The sequence below is a fragment of the Salmo salar genome, chromosome 13 (assembly GCF_965601325.2).
Source record: "Salmo salar chromosome 13, fSalSal1, whole genome shotgun sequence".
Lineage (NCBI taxonomy): Eukaryota > Metazoa > Chordata > Actinopteri > Salmoniformes > Salmonidae > Salmo > Salmo salar.
Genome location: NC_138303.1, coordinates 112,727,836 through 112,754,357, shown reverse-complemented (window position 1 = coordinate 112,754,357; position 26,522 = coordinate 112,727,836). Strand labels below are relative to the sequence as shown.

At 54.0% G+C, this 26,522-nt stretch overlaps 1 protein-coding gene across 4 annotated transcripts in view; it reads left to right on the top strand.

Moving 5' to 3' along the window:
• LOC106594274 (polypyrimidine tract-binding protein 3) overlaps positions 1-26,522 on the top strand; it is a 189,298-nt gene that overhangs the window by 145,680 nt on the left and 17,096 nt on the right. For 3 of the 4 annotated variants that reach the window (XM_082960603.1, XM_082960604.1, XM_082960606.1), the window contains exons 10-13: positions 1,163-1,196; positions 2,637-2,729; positions 8,394-8,610; positions 26,361-26,438. In XM_082960603.1, coding sequence (XP_082816729.1) covers positions 1,163-1,196; positions 2,637-2,729; positions 8,394-8,610; positions 26,361-26,438 — 422 coding nt within the window. Of the gene's footprint in view, positions 1-1,162; positions 1,197-2,636; positions 2,730-8,393; positions 8,615-26,360; positions 26,439-26,522 lie in introns of those variants that run through there. The other variant, XM_082960605.1, reaches the window with a different exon arrangement.

Sequence of the window (26,522 nt, the reverse complement as noted above, 5' to 3'; positions counted from 1 at the left end):
ATAAGCAGCATTAGGGCTGGGCCACTGCTGGCTGGCTGGCTGGGCCGCTGCTGGCTGGCTGGCTGGGCCGCTGCTGGCTGGCTGAGCCGCTGGTTGCTGGCTGGGCCGCTGGTTGCTGGCTGGGCCGCTGCTGGCTGGCTGGGCCGTTGGTTGCTGGCTGGGCCGCTGGTTGCTGGCTGGGCCGCTGCTGGCTAGCTGGGCCGCTGCTGGCTAGCTGGGCCGCTGCTGGCTGGCTGGGCCGCTGGTTGCTGGCTGGGCCGCTGGTTGCTGGCTGGGCCGCTGCTGGCTGGCTGGGCCGCTGGTTGCTGGCTGGGCCGCTGCTGGCTGGCTGGGCCGTTGGTTGCTGGCTGGGCCGCTGGTTGCTGGCTGGGCCGCTGCTGGCTGGCTGGGCCGCTGGTTGCTGGCTGGGCCGCTGGTTGCTGGCTGGGCCGCTGCTGGCTGGCTGGGCCGCTGGTTGCTGGCTGGGCCGCTGGTTGCTGGCTGGGCCGCTGGTTGCTGGCTGGGCCGCTGGTTGCTGGCTGGGCCGCTGCTGGCTGGCTGGGCCGCTGGTTGCTGGCTGGGCCGCTGGTTGCTGGCTGGGCCGCTGCTGGCTGGCTGGGCCGCTGGTTGCTGGCTGGGCCGCTGGTTGCTGGCTGGGCCGCTGCTGGCTGGCTGGGCCGCTGGTTGCTGGCTGGGCCGCTGGTTGCTGGCTGGGCCGCTGGTTGCTGGCTGGGCCGCTGCTGGCTGGCTGGGCCGCTGCTGGCTGGCTGGGCCGCTGGTTGCTGGCTGGGCCGCTGGTTGCTGGCTGGGCCGCTGGTTGCTGGCTGGGCCGCTGGTTGCTGGCTGGGCCGCTGGTTGCTGGCTGGGCCGCTGCTGGCTGGCTGGGCCGCTGGTTGCTGGCTGGGCCGCTGGTTGCTGGCTGGGCCGCTGGTTGCTGGCTGGGCCGCTGCTGGCTGGCTGGGCCGCTGCTGGCTGGCTGGGCCGCTGGTTGCTGGCTGGGCCGCTGGTTGCTGGCTGGGCCGCTGGTTGCTGGCTGGGCCGCAGCTGGCTGGCTGTGTGTGATGATGATGATGCAAGGGAAAGGGAAGGTACATGCTTGGTTGGTATCTGTATCACCACACCACCGCATCAGTATTACCTTCACTTGACCAGTTGTCTGACTTCCTCTTTCTTCTCCCTGCAGAGCATATCACCACATGGACTGTTCATCCTATTTGGTAAGGCCATTTAGTAATGGGTTTGGTTGTCATTCACTGCATAGCTTTGTGTGTGTGGCTACCATGGTTACTGTGACTTTTATGCTAACTGTGATTGGCTGATAAGTATACTTCCTGTCCTCTCTGTTTAGATACTGATATCTATTCGTCAACCCACACCCCTCTATCCTTCTATCTCCCCGTAACTCTCAGCATTATACAATGAAAGGAAATAATCTTGCTTTGGCAATGTAAACATATGTTTCCCATGCCAATAAAGCCCCTTCCCATGCCAATAAAGCCCCTTCCCATGCCAATAAAGCCCCTTTTGAATTTTATTGAAATAATGTATGTACTTCACACTCTTCTGTCCCTCCCCACTCTCTCTTTCCATCCCTTCCCTCCCCACTCTCTCTTTCTCTCTTCCCTCCCCACTCTCTCTTTCTCTCTTCCCTCCCTCTCTCTCTTTCTCTCTTCCCTCCCCACTCTCTTTCCATCCCTTCCCTCTATCCCTTCTCTCTTTCTCTCTTCCCTCCCACTCTCTCTTTCTCTCTTCCCTCCCCCCTCTCTCTTTCTCTCTTCCCTCCCACTCTCTCTTTCTCTCTTCCCTCCCCACTCTCTCTTTCTCTCTTCCCTCCCCACTCTCTCTTTCTCTCTTCCCTCCCTCTCTCTTTCTCTCTTCCCTCCCTCTCTCTTTCTCTCTTCCCTCCCTCCCACTCTCTCTTTCTCTCTTCCCTCCCCACTCTCTCTTTCTCCCTTCCCTCCCTCCCACTCTCTCTTTCCATCCCTTCCCTCTATCCCTTCTCTCTTTCTCTCTTCCCTCCCTCTCTCTCTTTCTCTCTTTCCTCCCTCTCTCTCTTTCTCCCTTCCCTCCCCACTCTCTCTTTCTCTCTTCCCTCCCTCCCACTCTCTCTTTCTCTCTTCCCTCCCTCTCTCTTTCTCTCTTCCCTCCCTCTCTCTTTCTCTCTTCCCTCCCCACTCTCTCTTTCTCTCTTCCCTCCCTCTCTCTTTCTCTCTTCCCTCCCTCTCTCTTTCTCTCTTCCCTCCCTCTCTCTTTCTCTCTTCCCTCCCTCCCACTCTCTCTTTCTCTCTTCCCTCCCTCTCTCTTTCTCTCTTCCCTCCCTCTCTCTTTCTCTCTTCCCTCCCCACTCTCTCTTTCTCTCTTCCCTCCCACTCTCTCTTTCTCTCTTCCCTCCCCACTCTCTCTTTCTCTCTTCCCACCCCACTCTCTCTTTCTCTCTTCCCTCCCCACTCTCTCTTTCTCTCTTCCCTCCCTCTCTCTCTTTCTCTCTTCCCTCCCCACTCTCTTTCCATCCCTTCCCTCTATCCCTTGTCTCTTTCTCCCTTCCCTCCCCACTCTCTCTTTCTCTCTTCCCTCCCCTCTCTCTCGTTCTATCCCTTCCCTGCCCCCCACTCTCTCTTTCCATCCCTTCCCTCTATCCCTTCTCTCTCTCTCTCTAGGGGTGTACGGTGATGTACATCGGGTCAAAATTCTGTTCAACAAGAAAGAGAACGCCTTAATCCAGATGGCCGACGCTACTCAGGCACAGCTTGGTGAGAGAACAGAACAGATCCCACTGTTTTAATACTGAGAGAACAGATCCTACTGTTTTAATACTGAGAACAGATCCTACTGTTTTAATACTGAGAACAGATCCTACTGTTTTAATACTGAGAGAACAGATCCTACTGTTTTAATACTGAGAACAGATCCTACTGTTTTAATACTGAGAACAGATCCTACTGTTTTAATACTGAGAACAGATCCTACTGTTTTAATACTGAGAACAGATCCTACTGTTTTAATACTGAGAGAACAGATCCTACTGTTTTAATACTGAGAACAGATCCTACTGTTTTAATACTGAGAGAACAGATCCTACTGTTTTAATACTGAGAGAACAGATCCTACTGTTTTAATACTGAGAGAACAGATCCTACTGTTTTAATACTGAGAACAGATCCTACTGTTTTAATACTGAGAACAGATCCTACTGTTTTAATACTGAGAGAACAGATCCTACTGTTTTAATACTGAGAACAGATCCTACTGTTTTAATACTGAGAACAGATCCTACTGTTTTAATACTGAGAGAACAGATCCTACTGTTTTAATACTGAGAACAGATCCTACTGTTTTAATACTGAGAACAGATCCTACTGTTTTAATACTGAGAGAACAGATCCTACTGTTTTAATACTGAGAACAGATCCTACTGTTTTAATACTGATATAACTATTCACCCCCTCCCCAACCCCCCCCCCCCCCCCCAAAGTCATTACTTTGTAGAGTCACCTTTTGCAGCAATTACAGCTGCAAGTCTCTTGGGATATGTCTCTATAAGCTTGGCACATCTAGCCACTGGGATATTTGCCCATTCTTCAAGGCAAAACTGCTTCAGCTCCTTCAAGTTGGATGGGTTCCGCTGGTGTACAGCAATCTTTAAGTCATACCACAGATTCTCAATTGGATTGAGGTCTGGGCTTTGACTAGGCCATTCCAAGACATTTAAATGTTTCCCCTTAAACCACTCACATGTTTCTTTAGCAGTATGCTTATGGTCATTGTCCTGCTGGAAGGTGAACCTCTGTCCCTGCATTTAGCGCCATCCATCATTCCTTCAATTCTGACCAGTTTCCCAGTCCCTGCCGATGAAAAACATCCCCACAGCATGATGCTGCCACCACTATGCTTCACTGTGGGGATGGTATTCTCGGGGTGATGAGAGGTGTTGGGATTGCGCCAGACATAACGTTTTCCTTGATGGCCAAAAAGCTAAATTTTAGTCTCATCTGACCAGAGTATCTTCTTCCATATTTTTGGGGAGTCTCCCACATGCCTTTTAGCGAACACCAAATGTGTTTGCTTATTTTTTTCTTTAAAAAATTGCGTTTTTCTGGCCACTCTTCCGTAAAGCCCAGTTCTGTGGAGTGTACGGCTTAAAGTGGTCCTATGGACAGATACTCCAATCTCCACTGTGGAGCTTTGCAGCTCCTTCAGGGTTATCTTTGGTCTCTTTGTTGCCTCTCTGATTAATGCCCTCCTTGCCTGGTCCGTGAGTTTTGGTGGGCGGCCCTCTCTTGGCAGGTTTGTTGTGGTGCCATATTCTTTCCAATTTTTAATAATGGATTTAATGGTGCTTTGTGGGATGTTCAAAGTTTCTGATATTGTTTTATAACCCAACCCTGATCTGTACTTCTCCACAACTTTGTCCCTGACCTGTTTGGAGAGATCCTTGGTCTTCATGGTGCAGCTTGCTTGGTGGTGCCCCTTGCTTAGTGGTGTTGCAGACTCTGGGGCCTTTCAGAACAGGTGTATATATACTGAGATTATGTGACAGATCATGTGACACTTAGATTGCACACAGGTGGACTTTATTTAACTAATTATGTGACTTCTGAAGGTAATTGGTTGCACCAGATCTTATTTAGGGGCTTCATGGCGAAGGGGGTGAAAACATATGAACACACCACTTTTCTGTTTTTTTTTAGAGAGAATTTTTTGAAACAAGTAATTTTTTTCATTTCACTTCACCAATTTGGACTATATTGTGTTTATCCATTACATTAAATCCAATTAACAGTCCATTTAAATTACAGGTTGTAATGCAACAAAATAGGAAAAACGCCAAGGGGGATGAATACTTTTGCAAGGCACTGTATTCAGATACGACAGATCAGATCTCAGAATTTCTGGGGGGGGGGGGGGCACTATCGTGGCTAATCAGATTTCACGGGGGGCCGTAGCCACCCTGGGCCAGCCCCTGGACAAGCCACTGTTCTCCACAGTGAACCTCCTACTTCAACCTCCTGACAACTTCTCTGCAGAACCCTTGACCCCCTGCCCACCAGCCTTGTCAAAGCCTGCCATCTCTCCCCTCCTCACTGGCATAATCAACTCCTCCCTCACCACTGGCATCGTATCCTCCACTCTCAAGATCGCTGCAGTTTACCCCACTAAAGCTCTCAAGATCGCTGAAGTTTACCCTCATAAAGCTCTCTAGATGGCAGCAGTTTACCCTCATAAACCTCTCAAGATCGTTGAAGTTTACCCTCATAAAGCTCTCAAGATCGCTGAAGTTTACCCTCATAAAGCTCTCAAGATCGCTGAAGTTTACCCTCATAAAGCTCTCAAGATCGCTGAAGTTTACCCTCATAAAACTCTCAAGATCGCTGCAGTTTACCCTCAAAAAGCTCTCAAGATCGCTGCAGTTTACCCTAATAACGCTCTCAAGATGGTTGCAGTTTACCCTCAAAAAGCTGAATGCTGACCCCGATGACCTGAACAACTTCAGTCCATCTCAATCCTTCCCTTCCTCTCTGAAATACTGGAGTGGGTTGTGGCCCTCAACTAAAACACCATCGCAACTCCAATAACCTTCATGAACCATTACAGTCCTGTTTCTGCTCCAAACACAGCTCTAAAATCACCAATGACCTCCTCTACACAGCACTGAAACAGCCCAGGGCCCGGTTTCCTAAAAGCACCTTAAGGATAAGTTAATCGTTAGAACCTTCGTAAGAGCATCTTTATGAGATGCAGCGGACTCAGGGCTACTATCCATCCTCCTCCTCAGTACAGCCTTCCATACCATCTGCCATCCACTCCTCACGTCTGGCTGGTGTTGGTGTCACGGGTGTTGCACTCTCCTGGTTTTTACCTCCTACCTCACTGACTGCCAACAGTTTGTTCTACTGAAAAATCACAGATCAGGGTGTGCGGCTGTCTCACAGAGTGTTCACCCAGGGATCACTCCTCTTCATCATATAGTTCACTTCCACTGCGATGCTGATGATACCCAGCTCTACCTCTCCACCAAACCCACCGCTCCCACCTACCTCATCAGCTGCCTTCAAGACATCCGGAGCTGGATGAGCATGAACCTCCTCAAACTTAACAGCAGCAAGACAGAGGTCATGCTCTTCGTCTCCAAATCCACTCTCTCCAAACAGCACAACCTCAGCATTACCATAAATGGTTTCCCGGTCCCTCTGTCAACACAAGTCAAAAAGCCTTGTGTCATCCTGGACCATTCCTTCTCATTCAACCCCACATAAAAACCATCACCAGGACAGCATTCTTTCACCTCTGCAATATCTCCAGGCTCCGCCCCTCACTGTCACACTCCAGCATCCTGATCCGTGACCTGGTCACTTCCTGTTTGGACTATTACAACACTCTCCTCACGGGTATCGCCACCAAACTCTCCAACATACTTCAACTGGTCCAGAACTCTGCTGCCAGAATCCTCACCCGCACCAGATCAAGCGAAAACATCACACCAAGCCCTGGCTCCCTGTGCGATCCTGTATAAACTTGAAGACACTCCTCCTTACTTACAAAGTCCTCCACAACCTGACAACCACCAACCTCTCTGACCTTCTTCAAGCCTATGCCCCCTTCCCGCTCCCTCTGCTCCTCCTCTGCTGGTCTCCTTGTCTCCCTCACATTCTGCCTCTCCACAATGGGTGCCTGGGTCTTCAGTTGCTCTGCACCCAGGCTGGAATGAACCTACACATATAGACACAGTCATCTCATTCACCCCCCTATGCATTCTCAGTATCACTGTGTGTCCCCCAACCCTTTACCCTTACCTTTACCCTAAACCCTTACCCTAAACCCTTACCCTACACCCTAACCCTACACCCTAAACCCTGACCCTAAACCCTAACCCTAAACCCTTACCCTAAACCCTTACCCTAAACCCTTACCCTACACCCTAAACCCTGACCCTAAACCCTGACCCTAAACCCTGACCCTAAACCCTGACCCTAAACCCTTACCCTAAACCCTTACCCTAAACCCTTACCCTACACCCTAAACCCTTACCCTAAACCCTTACCCTAAACCCTTACCCTACACCCTGACCCTAAACCCTGACCCTAAACCCTAAACCCTAACCCTAAACCCTTACCCTACACCCTAACCCTACACCCTAAACCCTTACCCTAAACCCTGACCCTAAACCCTGACCCTAAACCCTAAACCCTAACCCTAAACCCTTACCCTACACCCTAACCCTACACCCTAAACCCTGACCCTAAACCCTGACCCTAAACCCTAAACCCTGACCCTAAACCCTAAACCTAAACCCTGACCCTAAACCCTGACCCTAAACCCTAACCCTAAACCCTTACCCTAAACCCTTACCCTACACCCTAAACCCTTACCCTAAACCCTACACCCTAAACCCTGACCCTAAACCCTAAACCCTGACCCTAAACCCTGACCCTAAACCCTAAACCCTAACCCTAAACCCTAACCCTAAACCCTTACCCTAAACCCTTACCCTAAACCCTTACCCTAAACCCTTACCCTACACCCTAACCCTACACCCTAAACCCTTACCCTAAACCCTTACCCTAAACCCTTACCCTACACCCTAAACCCTTACCCTAAACCCTAACCCTAAACCCTTACCCTAAACCCTTACCCTAAACCCTTACCCTAAACCCTTACCCTACACCCTAACTCTAAACCCTAACCCTAAACCCTTACCCTAAACCCTTACCCTAAACCCTTACCCTTACCCTAAACCCTTACCCTACACCCTAACTCTAAATCCTAACCCTAAACCCTTACCCTAAACCCTTACCCTACACCCTTACCCTACACCCTAAACCCTTACCCTACACCCTAAACCCTAACCCTAAACCCTTACCCTAAACCCTAACCCTATATCCTAACCCTATATCCTAACCCTAAACCCTAAACCGGGTCCATATCCTATCCTCAACCCTTCCCTCCTCTTTTATCCATTCTCTTTCGTCTGGTCCGTTCGTTTCCTCTGGTCCTTTCATTTCAAATGTTACTTTTGATTGATACAGTTGATTTAATGATATTATGTACTACAGTTGATTTAATGATATTATGTAATACAGTTGATTTAATTATATTATGTACTACAGTTGATTTAATTATATTATGTAATACAGTTGATTTAATTATATTATGTAATACAGTTGATTTAATTATATTATGTAATACAGTTGATTTAATGATATTATGTACTACAGTTGATTTAATGATATTATGTACTACAGTTGATTTAATGATATGATGTACTACACTGGCTTTTATGTAGGCCCCCTGTTAATGGCAGATGTCCTTGAGTGCCCTGAAAGGTGTCCGCCAAATCAAATATATTATTATTTTATTATAATTATTTATGTCCATCAATCTGTACTGTGTCTGACTCTTGTCCTCTCCTCCCCCAGCTATGTCCCACCTGAACGGCCAGCGGCTACACGGTAAGGTGATCAGAGTGACCATCTCTAAGCACCAGACGGTCCAGCTGCCCAGGGAGGGACAGGAAGACCAGGGCCTCACTAAAGACTTCAGCGGCTCCCCGCTACACCGCTTCAAGAAGCCTGGATCCAAGAACTTTCAGAACATCTTCCCTCCCTCTGCCACCCTCCATCTCTCCAACATCCCGTGAGATTCACTATACCTCCCTCCTCTTCCTCCCCTTCTCCAACTATACCTCCCTCCTCTTCCTCCTCTCCAACTATACCTCCCTCCTCCTCCTCTCCAACTATACCTCCACTTCCTCCCCTTCTCCAACTATACCTCCCTCCTCCTCCTCTCCAACTATACCTCCCTCCTCCCCCTCTCCAACTATACCTCCCTCCTCCCCCTCTCCAACTATACCTCCTCCCTCCTCCTCTCCAACTATACCTCCCCTCCTCCTCCTCTCCAACTATACCTCCCTCCTCCCCCTCTCCAACTATACCTCCCTCCTCCCCCTCTCCAACTATACCTCCCTCCTCCTCCTCTCCAACTATACCTCCTCCCTCCTCCCCCTCTCCAACTATACCTCCTCCCTCCTCCCCCTCTCCAACTATACCTCCCTCCTCCCCCTCTCCAACTATACCTCCCTCCTCCTCCTCTCCAACTATACCTCCCTCCTCCTCCTCTCTCCAACTATACCTCCCTCCTCCTCCCTCTCTCCAACTATACCTCCCTCCTCCCCCTCTCCAACTATACCTCCTCCCTCCTCCTCTCCAACTATACCTCCCCTCCTCCTCCTCTCCAACTATACCTCCCTCCTCCCCCTCTCCAACTATACCTCCCTCCTCCCCCTCTCCAACTATACCTCCCTCCTCCCCCTCTCCAACTATACCTCCCTCCTCCTCCTCTCCAACTATACCTCCCTCCTCCTCCCTCTCTCCAACTATACCTCCCTCCTCCTCCCTCTCTCCAACTATACCTCCCTCCTCCTCCCTCTCTCCAACTATACCTCCTCCCTCCTCCCCCTCTCCAACTATACCTCCCTCCTCCCCCTCTCCAACTATACCTCCCTCCTCCTCCTCTCCAACTATACCTCCCTCCTCCTCCCTCTCTCCAACTATACCTCCCTCCTCCTCCCTCTCTCCAACTATACCTCCCTCCTCCTCCCTCTCTCCAACTATACCTCCCTCCTCCTCCTCTCTCCAACTATACCTCCCTCCTCTCCCCCTCTCCAACTATACCTCCCTCCTCCTCCCTCTCCAACTATACCTCCCTCCTCCCCTCTCCAACTATACCTCCCTCCTCCCCCTCTCCAACTATACCTCCCTCCTCCCCCTCTCCAACTATACCTCCTCCTCCCCTCTCCAACTATACCTCCCTCCTCTCCTCTCCAACTATACCTCCCTCCTCCTCCTCTCCAACTATACCTCCCTCCTCTCCCCCTCTCCAACTATACCTCCCTCCTCCCTCCCCCTCTCCAACTATACCTCCTCCCTCCTCCTCCTCTCCAACTATACCTCCCTCCTCCCCCCCTCTCCAACTATACCTCCCTCCTCCCCCTCTCCAACTATACCTCCTCCTCCTCCTCTCCAACTATACCTCCCTCCTCCTCCTCTCCAACTATACCTCCCTCCTCCTCAACTATACCTCCCTCCTCCCTCTCCAACTATACCTCCCTCCTCCTCCTCTCCAACTATACTCCCCCTCCTCCTCTCCAACTATACCTCCCTCCTCCCCCTCTCCAACTATACCTCCCTCCTCCTCCTCTCCAACTATACCTCCCCCTCCTCCTCTCCAACTATACCTCCCTCCTCCTCCTCTCCAACTATACCTCCCTCCTCCTCCCCCTCTCCAACTATACCTCCCTCCTCCTCCTCTCCAACTATACCTCCCTCCTCCCCCTCTCCAACTATACCTCCCTCCTCCTCCTCTCCAACTATACCTCCCCCTCCTCCCCCTCTCCAACTATACCTCCTCCTCCTCCTCTCCAACTATACCTCCCTCCTCCTCCTCTCCAACTATACCTCCCCCCTCCCCCTCTCCAACTATACCTCCCTCCTCCCCTCTCCAACTATACCTCCCTCCTCCTCCTCTCCAACTATACCTCCCTCCTCCCCCCTCTCCAACTATACCTCCCTCCTCCCCCTCTCCAACTATACCTCCCTCCTCCTCCTCTCTCCAACTATACCTCCCTCCTCCCCCTCTCCAACTATACCTCCCTCCTCCTCCTCTCCAACTATACCTCTCCTCCTCCCCCTCTCCAACTATACCTCCCTCCTCCTCCTCTCCAACTATACCTCCCTCCTCCCCCTCTCCAACTATACCTCCCTCCTCCCCCTCTCCAACTATACCTCCCTCCTCCCCCTCTCCAACTATACCTCCCTCCTCCTCCCCTCTCCAACTATACCTCCCTCCTCCTCCCTCTCCAACTATACCTCCCTCCTCCCCCTCTCCAACTATACCTCCCTCTCCAACTATACCTCCCTCCTCCCCTCTCCAACTATACCTCCCCCTCCTCCCCTCTCCAACTATACCTCCCTCCTCCCCTCTCCAACTATACCTCCCTCCTCCTCCTCTCCAACTATACCTCCCTCCTCCCCCTCTCCAACTATACCTCCCTCCTCCTCCCTCTCCAACTATACCTCCCTCCTCCCCTCTCCAACTATACCTCCAACTATACCTCCCTCCTCCCCTCTCCAACTATACCTCCCTCCTCCCCTCTCCAACTATACCTCCCTCCTCCTCCTCTCCAACTATACCTCCCTCCTCCCCTCTCCAACTATACCTCCCTCCTCCTCCTCTCCAACTATACCTCCCTCCTCCTCCCTCTCCAACTATACCTCCCTCCTCCTCCCTCTCCAACTATACCTCCCTCCTCCCCCTCTCCAACTATACCTCCCTCCTCCTCCTCTCCAACTATACCTCCCTCCTCCTCCCTCTCCAACTATACCTCCCTCCTCCTCCTCTCCAACTATACCTCCCTCCTCCCCCTCTCCAACTATACCTCCCTCCTCCCCCTCTCCAACTATACCTCCCTCCTCCTCCTCTCCAACTATACCTCCCTCCTCCTCCTCTCCAACTATACCTCCCTCCTCCCCCTCTCCAACTATACCTCCCTCCTCCTCCTCTCCAACTATACCTCCCTCCTCCTCCTCTCCAACTATACCTCCCTCCTCCCCTCTCCAACTATACCTCCCTCCTCCTCCTCTCCAACTATACCTCCCTCCTCCCCCTCTCCAACTATACCTCCCTCCTCCTCCTCTCCAACTATACCTCCCTCCTCCTCCTCTCCAACTATACCTCCCTCCTCCTCCTCTCCAACTATACCTCCCTCCTCCTCCTCTCCAACTATACCTCCCTCCTCCTCCTCTCCAACTATACCTCCCTCCTCCTCCTCTCAACTATACCTCCCTCCTCCCCTCTCCAACTATACCTCCCTCCTCCTCCTCTCCAACTATACCTCCCTCCTCCCCTCTCCAACTATACCTCCCTCCTCCCCTCTCCAACTATACCTCCCTCCTCCCCCTCTCCAACTATACCTCCCTCCTCCCCTCTCCAACTATACCTCCCTCCTCCTCCTCTCCAACTATACCTCCCTCCTCCTCCTCTCCAACTATACCTCCCTCCTCCCCCTCTCCAACTATACCTCCCTCCTCCTCCTCTCCAACTATACCTCCCTCCTCTCCCCCTCTCCAACTATACCTCCCTCCTCCCCCTCTCCAACTATACCTCCCTCCTCCTCCTCTCCAACTATACCTCCCTCCTCCCCCTCTCCAACTATACCTCCCTCCTCCTCCCCTCTCCAACTATACCTCCCTCCTCCCCCTCTCCAACTATACCTCCCTCCTCCTCCTCTCCAACTATACCTCCCTCCTCCCCCTCTCCAACTATACCTCCCTCCTCCCCCTCTCCAACTATACCTCCCTCCTCCCCTCTCCAACTATACCTCCCTCCTCCCCTCTCCAACTATACCTCCCTCCTCCTCCTCTCCAACTATACCTCCCTCCTCCTCCTCTCCAACTATACCTCCCTCCTCCCTCTCTCCAACTATACCTCCCTCCTCCTCCTCTCCAACTATACCTCCCTCCTCCTCCTCTCCAACTATACCTCCCTCCTCCCCCTCTCCAACTATACCTCCCTCCTCCCCCTCTCCAACTATACCTCCCTCCTCCTCCTCTCCAACTATACCTCCCTCCTCCTCCTCTCCAACTATACCTCCCTCCTCCCCCTCTCCAACTATACCTCCCTCCTCCCCCTCTCCAACTATACCTCCCTCCTCCTCCTCTCCAACTATACCTCCCCCTCCTCTCCAACTTACCTCCCTCCTCCTCCTCTCCAACTATACCTCCCTCCTCCTCCTCTCCAACTATACCTCCTCCTCCTCTCCAACTATACCTCCCTCCTCCTCCTCTCCAACTATACCTCCCTCCTCCTCCTCTCCAACTATACCTCCCTCCTCCTCCTCTCCAACTATACCTCCCTCCTCCTCCTCTCCAACTATACCTCCCTCCTCCTCCTCTCCAACTATACCTCCCTCCTCCTCCTCTCCAACTATACCTCCCTCCTCCTCCTCTCCAACTATACCTCCCTCCTCCTCCTCTCCAACTATACCTCCCTCCTCCTCCTCTCCAACTATACCTCCTCCTCTCCCTCCTCTCCTCCTCCTCCAACTATACCTCCCTCCTCCTCCCCCTCTCCAACTATACCTCCCCTCCTCCTCCTCTCCAACTATACCTCCCTCCTCCCCCTCTCCAACTATACCTCCCTCCTCCCCCTCTCCAACTATACCTCCCCTCCTCCTCCTCTCCAACTATACCTCCCTCCTCCCCCTCCAACTATACCTCCCTCCTCCCCCTCTCCAACTATACCTCCCTCCTCCCCCTCTCCAACTATACCTCCCTCCTCCTCCTCTCCAACTATACCTCCTCCCTCCTCCTCTCTCCAACTATACCTCCTCCCTCCCCCTCTCCAACTATACCTCCCTCCTCCTCCTCTCCAACTATACCTCCCTCCTCCCCCTCTCCAACTATACCTCCCTCCTCCTCCTCTCCAACTATACCTCCCTCCTCCCCCTCTCCAACTATACCTCCCTCCTCCCTCCACCCCCTCTCCAACTATACCTCCCTCCTCCCCCTCTCCAACTATACCTCCTCCCTCCTCCTCTCCAACTATACCTCCCTCCTCCCCCTCTCCAACTATACCTCCCTCCTCCTCCTCTCCAACTATACCTCCCTCCTCTCCCCCTCTCCAACTATACCTCCCTCCTCCCCCTCTCCAACTATACCTCCCTCCTCCTCCTCTCCAACTATACCTCCCTCCTCCCCCTCTCCAACTATACCTCCCTCCTCCTCCCCCTCTCCAACTATACCTCCCTCCTCCTCCTCTCCAACTATACCTCCCTCCTCCCCCTCTCCAACTATACCTCCCTCCTCCCCCTCTCCAACTATACCTCCCTCCTCCTCCCCTCCAACTATACCTCCCTCCTCCCCCTCTCCAACTATACCTCCCTCCTCCTCCTCTCCAACTATACCTCCCTCCTCCCCCTCTCCAACTATACCTCCCTCCTCCTCCTCTCCAACTATACCTCCCTCCTCCTCCTCTCCAACTATACCTCCCTCCTCCCCCTCTCCAACTATACCTCCCTCCTCCCCCTCTCCAACTATACCTCCCTCCTCCCCCTCTCCAACTATACCTCCCTCCTCCTCCTCTCCAACTATACCTCCTCCCTCCTCCTCTCTCCAACTATACCTCCTCCCTCCCCCTCTCCAACTATACCTCCTCCCTCCTCCCTCTCTCCAACTATACCTCCCTCCTCCCCCTCTCCAACTATACCTCCCTCCTCCTCCTCTCCAACTATACCTCCCTCCTCCTCCTCTCCAACTATACCTCCCCTCCTCCCCTCTCCAACTATACCTCCCTCCTCCTCCTCTCCAACTATACCTCCTCCCTCCACCCCCTCTCCAACTATACCTCCCTCCTCCCCCTCTCCAACTATACCTCCCTCTTCCTCCTCTCCAACTATACCTCCCTCCTCCCCCTCCAACTATACCTCCCTCCTCCCCCTCTCCAACTATACCTCCTCCTCCTCCTCTCCAACTATACCTCCCTCCTCCCCCTCTCCAACTATACCTCCTCCCTCCTCCCTCTCTCCAACTATACCTCCCTCCTCCTCCTCTCCAACTATACCTCCTCCCTCCTCCCTCTCTCCAACTATACCTCCCTCCTCCTCCTCTCCAACTATACCTCCCCTCCTCCCCCTCTCCAACTATACCTCCCTCCTCCTCCTCCCCCTCTCCAACTATACCTCCCTCCTCCTCCTCCCCCTCTCCAACTATACCTCCTCCCTCCTCCCCCTCTCCAACTATACCTCCCTCTTCCTCCTCTCCAACTATACCTCCCTCCTCCTCCTCCTCTCCAACTATACCTCCCTCCTCCCCCTCTCCAACTATACCTCCCTCCTCCTCCTCCTCTCCAACTATACCTCCCTCCTCCCCCTCTCCAACTATACCTCCCTCCTCCTCCCCCTCTCCAACTATACCTCCCTCCTCCCCCCTCCAACTATACCTCCCTCCTCCCCTCCAACTATACCTCCCTCCTCCTCCCCCTCCAACTATACCTCCGTCCTCCTCCTCTCCAACTATACCTCCCTCCTCCCCCTCTCCAACTATACCTCCTCCCTCCTCCCCCTCTCCAACTATACCTCCCTCCTCCCCCTCTCCAACTATACCTCCTCCTCCCCCTCTCCAACTATACCTCCTCCCTCCTCCTCTCCAACTATACCTCCCTCCTCCTCCTCTCCAACTCTACCTCCCTCCTCCCCCTCTCCAACTATACCTCCCTCCTCCTCCTCTCCAACTATACCTCCCTCCTCCTCCCTCTCCAACCTATCTCTCTCCTCCTCCCCTCCTCTCCAACTATACCTCCTCTCCTCCCCCTCTCCAACTATACCTCTCTCCCTCCTCCCCCTCTCATCAGACTATACCTCCCTCCTCCTCCTCCCTCTCCAACTATACCTCCCTCCTCCTCCCCTCTCCAACTATCCCTCCCTCCCTCCTCCTCTCCAACTATACCTCCCTCCTCCCCCTCTCCAACTATACCTCCTCCTCCTCCTCTCCAACTTACCTCCCTCCTCCTCCTCTCCAACTATACCTCCTCCTCCTCCTCTCTCAACTAGACCTCCTCCTCCTCCTCTCCAACTATACCTCCCTCCTCCCCCTCTCCAACTATACCTCCCTCCTCCTCCTCCCCTCTCCAACTATACCTCCCTCTCCTCCTCCCCCTCTCCAACTATACCTCCTCCCTCCTCCCCCTCTCCAACTATACCTCCCTCTTCCTCCTCTCCAACTATACCTCCCTCCTCCTCCTCCTCTCCAACTATACCTCCCTCCTCCCCCTCTCCAACTATACCTCCTCCTCCTCCTCTCTCCAACTATACCTCCCTCCTCCTCCTCTCCAACTATACCTCCCTCCTCCCCTCTCCAACTATACCTCCCTCCTCCCCCTCCAACTATACCTCCCTCCTCCCCTCCAACTATACCTCCCTCCTCCTCCCCCTCCAACTATACCTCCGTCCTCCCTCCTCTCCAACTATACCTCCCTCCTCCCCCTCTCCAACTATACCTCCTCCTCCCCCTCTCCAACTATACCTCCCTCCTCCCCCTCTCCAACTATACCTCCTCCTCCCCTCTCCAACTATACCTCCTCCCTCCTCCTCTCCAACTATACCTCCCTCCTCCTCCTCTCCAACTATACCTCCTCCCTCCTCCCTCTCCAACTATACCTCCCTCCTCCTCCTCTCCAACTATACCTCCCTCCTCCCCCTCTCCAACTATACCTCCCTCCTCCCCCTCTCCAACTATACCTCCCTCCTCCCCCTCTCCAACTATACCTCCCTCCTCCCCTCTCCAACTATACCTCCCTCCTCCTCCTCCCTCTCCAACTATACCTCCCTCCTCCTCCTCTCCAACTATACCTCCCTCCTCCCCCTCTCCAACTATACCTCCCTCCTCCTCCTCTCCAACTATACCTCCCTCCTCCTCCTCTCCAACTATACCTCCCTCCTCCTCCTCTCCAACTATACCTCCCTCCTCCTCCTCTCCAACTATACCTCCCTCCTCCCCCTCCAACTATACCTCCCTCCTCCTCCCTCTCCAACTATACCTCCCTCCTCCCCCTCCAACTATACCTCCCTCCTCCTCCCTCTCCAACTATACCTCCCTCCTCCTCCTCTCCAACTATACCTCCCTCCTCCCCCCTCTCCAACTATACCTCCCTCCTCCCCCTCTCCAACTATACCTCCCTCCTCCTCCTCTCCAACTATACCTCCCTCCTCCTCCTCTCCAACTATACCTCCTCCCTCCTCCTCTCCAACTATACCTCCCTCCTCCTCCCCCTCTCCAACTATACCTCCTCCTCCTCCTCCTCTCCAACTATACCTCCCTCCTCCCCCTCTCCAACTATACCTCCCTCCTCCTCCCCCTCTCCAACTATACCTCCCCTCCTCCCCCTCTCCAACTATACCTCCCTCCTCCTCCTCTCCAACTATACCTCCTCCCTCCTCCTCTCCAACTATACCTCCCTCCTCCTCCCCCTCTCCAACTATACCTCCCTCCTCCCCCTCTCCAACTATACCTCCCTCTTCCTCCTCTCCAACTATACCTCCCTCCTCCTCCTCTCCAACTATACCTCCCTCCTCCTCCCCCTCTCCAACTATACCTCCCTCCTCCTCCTCTCCAACTATACCTCCCTCCTCCTCCCCCTCTCCAACTATACCTCCCTCTTCCTCCTCTCCAACTATACCTCCCTCCTCCTCCCCCTCTCCAACTATACCTCCCTCCTCCTCCTCTCCAACTATACCTCCCTCCTCCCCCTCTCCAACTATACCTCCCTCCTCCTCCCCCTCTCCAACTATACCTCCCTCCTCCCCCTCTCCAACTATACCTCCCTCCTCCTCCTCTCCAACTATACCTCCTCCCTCCTCCTCTCCAACTATACCTCCCTCCTCCTCCCCCTCTCCAACTATACCTCCCTCCTCCCCCTCTCCAACTATACCTCCCTCCTCCTCCTCTCCAACTATACCTCCCTCCTCCCCCTCTCCAACTATACCTCCTCCCTCCTCCCCCTCTCCAACTATACCTCCCTCCTCCTCCTCTCCAACTATACCTCCCTCCTCCTCCCCCTCTCCAACTATACCTCCCTCCTCCTCCTCTCCAACTATACCTCCCTCCTCCCCCTCTCCAACTATACCTCCCTCCTCCCCCTCTCCAACTATACCTCCCTCCTCCTCCTCTCCAACTATACCTCCTCCCTCCTCCTCTCCAACTATACCTCCCTCCTCCTCCCCCTCTCCAACTATACCTCCCTCCTCCTCCTCTCCAACTATACCTCCCTCCTCCTCCTCTCCAACTATACCTCCCTCCTCCCCCTCTCCAACTAGACCTCCCTCCTCCCCCTCTCCAACTATACCTCCCTCCTCCCCCTCTCCAACTATACCTCCCTCCTCCCCCTCTCCAACTATACCTCCCTCCTCCTCCCCCTCTCCAACTATACCTCCCTCCTCCTCCTCTCCAACTATACCTCCCTCCTCCTCCTCTCCAACTATACCTCCCTCCTCCCCCTCTCCAACTATACCTCCTCCCTCCTCCCCCTCTCCAACTATACCTCCCTCCTCCTCCTCTCCAACTATACCTCCCTCCTCCTCCCCCTCTCCAACTATACCTCCCTCCTCCTCCTCTCCAACTATACCTCCCTCCTCCCCCTCTCCAACTATACCTCCCTCCTCCCTCCTCTCCAACTATACCTCCCTCCTCCTCCTCTCCAACTATACCTCCTCCCTCCTCCTCTCCAACTATACCTCCCTCCTCCTCCCCCTCTCCAACTATACCTCCCTCCTCCTCCTCTCCAACTATACCTCCCTCCTCCTCCTCTCCAACTATACCTCCCTCCTCCCCCTCTCCAACTATACCTCCCTCCTCCCCCTCTCCAACTATACCTCCCTCCTCCCCCTCTCCAACTATACCTCCCTCCTCCCCCTCTCCAACTATACCTCCTCCCTCCTCCCCCTCTCCAACTATACCTCCTCCCTCCTCCTCTCCAACTATACCTCCCTCCTCCTCCCCCTCTCCAACTATACCTCCCTCCTCCCCCTCTCCAACTATACCTCCCTCCTCCCCCTCTCCAACTATACCTCCCTCCTCCCTCCCCCTCTCCAACTATACCTCCCTCCTCCTCCTCTCCAACTATACCTCCTCCCTCCTCCCCCTCTCCAACTATACCTCCCTCCTCCTCCTCTCCAACTATACCTCCTCCCTCCTCCTCCTCTCCAACTATACCTCCCTCCTCCTCCCCTCTCCAACTATACCTCCCTCCTCCTCCTCTCCAACTATACCTCCTCCCTCCTCCCCCTCTCCAACTATACCTCCTCCCTCCTCCTCTCCAACTATACCTCCTCCCTCCTCCTCCTCTCCAACTATACCTCCTCCCTCCTCCTCCTCTCCAACTATACCTCCTCCCTCCTCCTCCTCTCCAACTATACCTCCTCCCTCCTCCTCCTCTCCAACTATACCTCCCTCCTCCCCCTCTCCAACTATACCTCCCTCCTCCTCCCCCTCTCCAACTATACCTCCCCCCTCCCCCTCTCCAACTATACCTCCCTCCTCCCCCTCTCCAACTATACCTCCCTCCTCCCCCTCTCCAACTATACCTCCCTCCTCCCCCTCTCCAACTATACCTCCCTCCTCCTCCTCTCCAACTATACCTCCCTCCTCCCCCTCTCCAACTATACCTCCCTCCTCCCCCTCTCCAACTATACCTCCCTCCTCCCCCTCTCCAACTATACCTCCCTCCTCCTCCTCTCCAACTATACCTCCCTCCTCCCCCTCTCCAACTATACCTCCCTCCTCCTCCTCTCCAACTATACCTCCCTCCTCCTCCCCCTCTCCAACTATACCTCCCTCCTCCCCCTCTCCAACTATACCTCCCTCCTCCCCCTCTCCAACTATACCTCCCTCCTCCTCCTCTCCAACTATACCTCCCTCCTCCCCCTCTCCAACTATACCTCCCTCCTCTTCCTCCTCTCCAACTATACCTCCCTCCTCCTCCTCTCCAACTATACCTCCCTCTTCCTCCTCTCCAACTATACCTCCCTCCTCCTCCCCCTCTCCAACTATACCTCCCTCCTCCCCCTCTCCAACTATACCTCCCTCCTCCCCCTCTCCAACTATACCTCCCTCCTCCTCCTCTCCAACTATACCTCCCTCCTCCCCCTCTCCAACTATACCTCCCTCCTCTTCCTCCTCTCCAACTATACCTCCCTCCTCCTCCTCTCCAACTATACCTCCTCCCTCCTCCCCCTCTCCAACTATACCTCCCTCCTCTTCCTCCTCTCCAACTATACCTCCCTCCTCCCCCTCTCCAACTATACCTCCTCCTCCTCCCCCTCTCCAACTATACCTCCCTCCTCCCCTCTCCAACTATACCTCCCCCCTCCCCCTCTCCAACTATACCTCCCTCCTCCCCCTCTCCAACTATACCTCCTCCCTCCTCCTCCTCTCCAACTATACCTCCCTCCTCCTCCCCTCTCCAACTATACCTCCCTCCTCCTCCTCTCCAACTATACCTCCCTCCTCCTCTCCAACTATACCTCCTCCCTCCTCCCCCTCTCCAACTATACCTCCCTCCTCCTCCTCTCCAACTATACCTCCCTCCTCCTCCTCTCCAACTATACCTCCCTCCTCCTCCTCTCCAACTATACTCCCTCCTCCTCCTCTCCAACTATACCTCCCTCCTCCTCCCCCTCTCCAACTATACCTCCCTCCTCCTCCTCTCCAACTATACCTCCCTCCTCCTCCTCTCCAACTATACCTCCCTCCTCCTCCTCTCCAACTATACCTCCCTCCTCCCCCTCTCCAACTATACCTCCCTCCTCCTCCTCTCCAACTATACCTCCCTCCTCCTCCCCCTCCTCTCCAACTATACCTCCCTCCTCCTCCTCTCCACTATACCTCCCTCCTCCTCCCCCTCTCCAACTATACCTCCCTCCTCTTCCTCCTCTCCAACTATACCTCCTCTTCCTCCTCTCCAACTATACCTCCCTCCTCCCCTCTCCAACTATACCTCCTCCTCCTCCTCTCCAACTATACTCCCTCCTCCTCCTCTCCAACTATACCTCCTCCCTCCTCCTCCTCTCCAACTATACCTCCCTCCTCTTCCTCTCCAACTATACCTCCCTCCTCCCCCTCTCCAACTATACCTCCCTCCTCCTCCCCCTCTCCAACTATACCTCCCTCCTCCTCCTCTCCAACTATACCTCCCTCCTCCTCCTCTCCAACTATACCTCCCTCCTCCTCCTCTCCAACTATACCTCCTCCCTCCTCCTCTCCAACTATACCTCCCTCCTCCTCCTCTCCAACTATACCTCCCTCCTCCCCCTCTCCAACTATACCTCCCTCCTCCTCCTCTCCAACTATACCTCCCTCCTCCTCCTCTCCAACTATACCTCCCTCCTCCTCCTCTCCAACTATACCTCCCTCCTCCTCTCCTCTCCAACTATACCTCCCTCCTCCCCCTCTCCAACTATACCTCCCTCCTCCCCCTCTCCAACTATACCTCCCTCCTCCTCCTCTCCAACTATACCTCCCTCCTCCCCCTCTCCAACTATACCTCCCTCCTCCTCCTCTCCAACTATACCTCCCTCCTCCTCCTCTCCAACTATACCTCCCTCCTCCTCCCCCTCTCCAACTATACCTCCCTCCTCCTCCTCTCCAACTATACCTCCCTCCTCCTCCTCTCCAACTATACCTCCCTCCTCCTCCTCTCCAACTATACCTCCCTCCTCCCCCTCTCCAACTATACCTCCCTCCTCCTCCTCTCCAACTATACCTCCCTCCTCCTCCCCCTCCTCTCCAACTATACCTCCCTCCTCCTCCTCTCCAACTATACCTCCCTCCTCCTCCCCTCTCCAACTATACCTCCCTCCTCTTCCTCCTCTCCAACTATACCTCCTCTTCCTCCTCTCCAACTATACCTCCTCTTCCTCCTCTCCAACTATACCTCCCTCCTCCCCCTCTCCAACTATACCTCCCTCCTCCTCCTCTCCAACTATACCTCCTCCCTCCTCCTCCTCTCCAACTATACCTCCCTCCTCTTCCTCTCCAACTATACCTCCCTCCTCCTCCTCTCCAACTATACCTCCCTCCTCCTCCTCTCCAACTATACCTCCCTCCTCCCCTCTCCAACTATACCTCCCTCCTCCTCCCCCTCTCCAACTATACCTCCCTCCTCCTCCTCTCCAACTATACCTCCTCCCTCCTCCCCCTCTCCAACTATACCTCCCTCCTCCCCCTCTCCAACTATACCTCCTCCCTCCTCCTCCTCTCCAACTATACCTCCTCCCTCCTCCCCCTCTCCAACTATACCTCCCTCCTCCTCCCCTCTCCAACTATACCTCCCTCCTCCCCTCTCCAACTATACCTCCCTCCTCCTCCTCTCCAACTATACCTCCCTCCTCCCCCTCTCCAACTATACCTCCTCCCTCCTCCCCCTCTCCAACTATACCTCCCTCCTCCTCCTCTCCAACTATACCTCCCTCCTCCTCCTCTCCAACTATACCTCCCTCCTCCTCTCCAACTATACCTCCCTCCTCCCCCTCTCCAACTATACCTCCTCCCTCCTCCTCTCCAACTATACCTCCCTCCTCCTCCTCTCCAACTATACCTCCCTCCTCCCCCTCTCCAACTATACCTCCCTCCTCTTCCTCTCCAACTATACCTCCCTCCTCCTCCTCTCCAACTATACCTCCCTCTCCTCCTCTCCAACTATACCTCCCTCCTCCTCCCCCTCTCCAACTATACCTCCCTCCTCCCCCTCTCCAACTATACCTCCCTCCTCTCCAACTATACCTCCCTCCTCCTCCTCTCCAACTATACCTCCTCCCTCCTCCCCCTCTCCAACTATACCTCCCTCCTCCCCCTCTCCAACTATACCTCCCTCCTCCTCCCCTCTCCAACTATACCTCCCTCCTCCTCCTCTCCAACTATACCTCCCTCCTCCCCCTCTCCAACTATACCTCCCTCCTCCTCCTCTCCAACTATACCTCCCTCCTCCTCCTCTCCAACTATACCTCCCTCCTCCCCCTCTCCAACTATACCTCCCTCCTCCTCCTCTCCAACTATACCTCCCTCTTCCTCCTCTCCAACTATACCTCCCTCCTCCTCCTCTCCAACTATACCTCCCTCCTCCCCCTCTCCAACTATACCTCCCTCCTCCTCCCCCTCTCCAACTATACCTCCCTCCTCCTCCTCTCCAACTATACCTCCCTCCTCCTCCTCTCCAACTATACCTCCTCCCTCCTCCCCCTCTCCAACTATACCTCCCTCCTCCCCCTCTCCAACTATACCTCCCTCCTCCTCCCCCTCTCCAACTATACCTCCCTCCTCCTCCTCTCCAACTATACCTCCCTCCTCCCCCTCTCCAACTATACCTCCCTCCTCCTCCTCTCCAACTATACCTCCCTCCTCCTCCTCTCCAACTATACCTCCCTCCTCCCCCTCTCCAACTATACCTCCCTCCTCCCCCTCTCCAACTATACCTCCCTCCTCCTCCTCTCCAACTATACCTCCCTCCTCCTCCTCTCCAACTATACCTCCCTCCTCCCCCTCTCCAACTATACCTCCCTCCTCCTCCTCTCCAACTATACCTCCCTCCTCCTCCCCCTCTCCAACTATACCTCCCCCCCTCCCCCTCTCCAACTATACCTTCCTCCTCCTCCCCCTCTCCAACTATACCTCCCTCCTCCTCCTCTCCAACTATACCTCCCTCCTCCCCCTCTCCAACTATACCTCCCTCCTCCTCCTCTCCAACTATACCTCCCTCCTCCTCCTCTCCAACTATACCTCCCTCCTCCCCCTCTCCAACTATACCTCCTCCCTCCTCCTCCTCTCCAACTATACCTCCTCCCTCCTCCTCCTCTCCAACTATACCTCCCTCCTCCTCCTCTCCAACTATACCTCCCTCCTCCTCCTCTCCAACTATACCTCCCTCCTCCCCCTCTCCAACTATACCTCCTCCCTCCTCCCCCTCTCCAACTATACCTCCCTCCTCCTCCTCTCCAACTATACCTCCCTCCTCCTCCTCTCCAACTATACCTCCCTCCTCCTCTCCAACTATACCTCCCTCCTCCCCCTCTCCAACTATACCTCCTCCCTCCTCCTCTCCAACTATACCTCCCTCCTCCTCCTCTCCAACTATACCTCCCTCCTCCCCCTCTCCAACTATACCTCCCTCCTCTTCCTCTCCAACTATACCTCCCTCCTCCTCCTCTCCAACTATACCTCCCTCTTCCTCCTCTCCAACTATACCTCCCTCCTCCCCCTCTCCAACTATACCTCCCTCCTCTCCAACTATACCTCCCTCCTCCTCCTCTCCAACTATACCTCCTCCCTCCTCCCCCTCTCCAACTATACCTCCCTCCTCCCCCTCTCCAACTATACCTCCCTCCTCCTCCCCCTCTCCAACTATACCTCCCTCCTCCTCCTCTCCAACTATACCTCCCTCCTCCCCCTCTCCAACTATACCTCCCTCCTCCTCCTCTCCAACTATACCTCCCTCCTCCTCCTCTCCAACTATACCTCCCTCCTCCCCCTCTCCAACTATACCTCCCTCCTCCCCCTCTCCAACTATACCTCCCTCCTCCTCCCTCTCTCCAACTATACCTCCCTCCTCCTCCTCTCCAACTATACCTCCCTCCTCCCCCTCTCCAACTATACCTCCCTCCTCCCCCTCTCCAACTATACCTCCCTCCTCCTCCCTCTCTCCAACTATACCTCCCTCCTCCCCCTCTCCAACTATACCTCCCTCCTCCCCCTCTCCAACTATACCTCCCTCCTCCTCCTCTCCAACTATACCTCCCTCTTCCTCCTCTCCAACTATACCTCCCTCCTCCTCCTCTCCAACTATACCTCCCTCCTCCCCCTCTCCAACTATACCTCCCTCCTCCTCCCCCTCTCCAACTATACCTCCCTCCTCCTCCTCTCCAACTATACCTCCCTCCTCCTCCTCTCCAACTATACCTCCTCCCTCCTCCCCCTCTCCAACTATACCTCCCTCCTCCCCCTCTCCAACTATACCTCCCTCCTCCTCCCCCTCTCCAACTATACCTCCCTCCTCCTCCTCTCCAACTATACCTCCCTCCTCCCCCTCTCCAACTATACCTCCCTCCTCCTCCTCTCCAACTATACCTCCCTCCTCCCCCTCTCCAACTATACCTCCTCCCTCCTCCTCCTCTCCAACTATACCTCCTCCCTCCTCCTCCTCTCCAACTATACCTCCCTCCTCCTCCTCTCCAACTATACCTCCCTCCTCCCCCTCTCCAACTATACCTCCCTCCTCCTCCTCTCCAACTATACCTCCCTCCTATATTCCTGCAGTATACTGTAGAGGCTGTACTCCTGCAGTATACTGTAGAGGCTGTATTCCTGCAGTATACTGTAGAGGCTGTACTCCTGCAGTATACTGTAGAGGCTGTACTCCTGCAGTATACTGTAGAGGCTGTATTCCTGCAGTATACTGTAGAGGCTGTATTCCTGCAGTATACTGTAGAGGCTGTATTCCTGCAGTATACTGTAGAGGCTGTATTCCTGCAGTATACTGTAGAGGCTGTATTCCTGCAGTATACTGTAGAGGCTGTGGAGGCTGTATTCCTGCAGTATACTGTAGAGGCTGTACTCCTGCAGTATACTGTAGAGACTGTATTCCTGCAGTATACTGTAGAGGCTGTATTCCTGCAGTATACTGTAGAGGCTGTACTCCTGCAGTATACTGTAGAGGCTGTATTCCTGCAGTATACTGTAGAGGCTGTAGAGGCTGTATTCCTGCAGTATACTGTAGAGGCTGTACTCCTGCAGTATACTGTAGAGGCTGTATTCCTGCAGTATACTGTAGAGGCTGTATTCCTGCAGTATACTGTAGAGGCTGTACTCCTGCAGTATACTGTAGAGGCTGTATTCCTGCAGTATACTGTAGAGGCTGTATTCCTGCAGTATACTGTAGAGGCTGTACTCCTGCAGTATACTGTAGAGGCTGTATTCCTGCAGTATACTGTAGAGGCTGTATTCCTGCATTATACTGTAGAGGCTGTACTCCTGCAGTATACTGTAGAAACTGTATTCCTGCAGTATACTGTAGAGGCTGTATTCCTGCAGTATACTGTAGAGGCTGTACTCCTGCAGTATACTGTAGAGGCTGTATTCCTGCAGTATACTGTAGAGGCTGTATTCCTGCAGTATACTGTAGAGGCTGTACTCCTGCAGTATACTGTAGAAACTGTATTCCTGCAGTATACTGTAGAGGCTGTATTCCTGCAGTATACTGTAGAGGCTGTACTCCTGCAGTATACTGTAGAGGCTGTATTCCTGCAGTATACTGTAGAGGCTATACTCCTGCAGTATACTGTAGAAACTGTATTCCTGCAGTATACTGTAGAGGCTGTATTCCTGCAGTATACTGTAGAGGCTGTACTCCTGCAGTATACTGTAGAAACTGTATTCCTGCAGTATACTGTAGAGGCTGTATTCCTGCAGTATACTGTAGAGGCTGTACTCCTGCAGTATACTGTAGAGGCTGTACTCCTGCAGTATACTGTAGAGGCTGTATTCCTGCAGTATACTGTAGAGGCTGTACTCCTGCAGTATACTGTAGAGGCTGTACTCCTGCAGTATACTGTAGAGGCTGTACTCCTGCAGTATACTGTAGAGGCTGTACTCCTGCAGTATACTGTAGAGGCTGTATTCCTGCAGTATACTGTAGAGGCTGTATTCCTGCAGTATACTCAATATGGCAGCTATATGTCTACAGTATGCTACTACCACAAGAGGTATCACCAGTTGAAGGAATAGTTAAGGGTAAAAGAGCTCACGTCTAACACTGTCCTTTTATTTCCTCCTCCGCTCCACCGACAGTCCATCTATAACAGATGACATCCTGAAGGAGCTGTTTGCTGGGACTGGATACACAGTCAAGGCCTTCAAGTTCTTCCAGTACGTTCTCTTTCTGACACTTTACTTCCTCAATACACAAAGGATCCAACTAGGTCAGGGTTCAAACAAACCCGCACTGCTCCA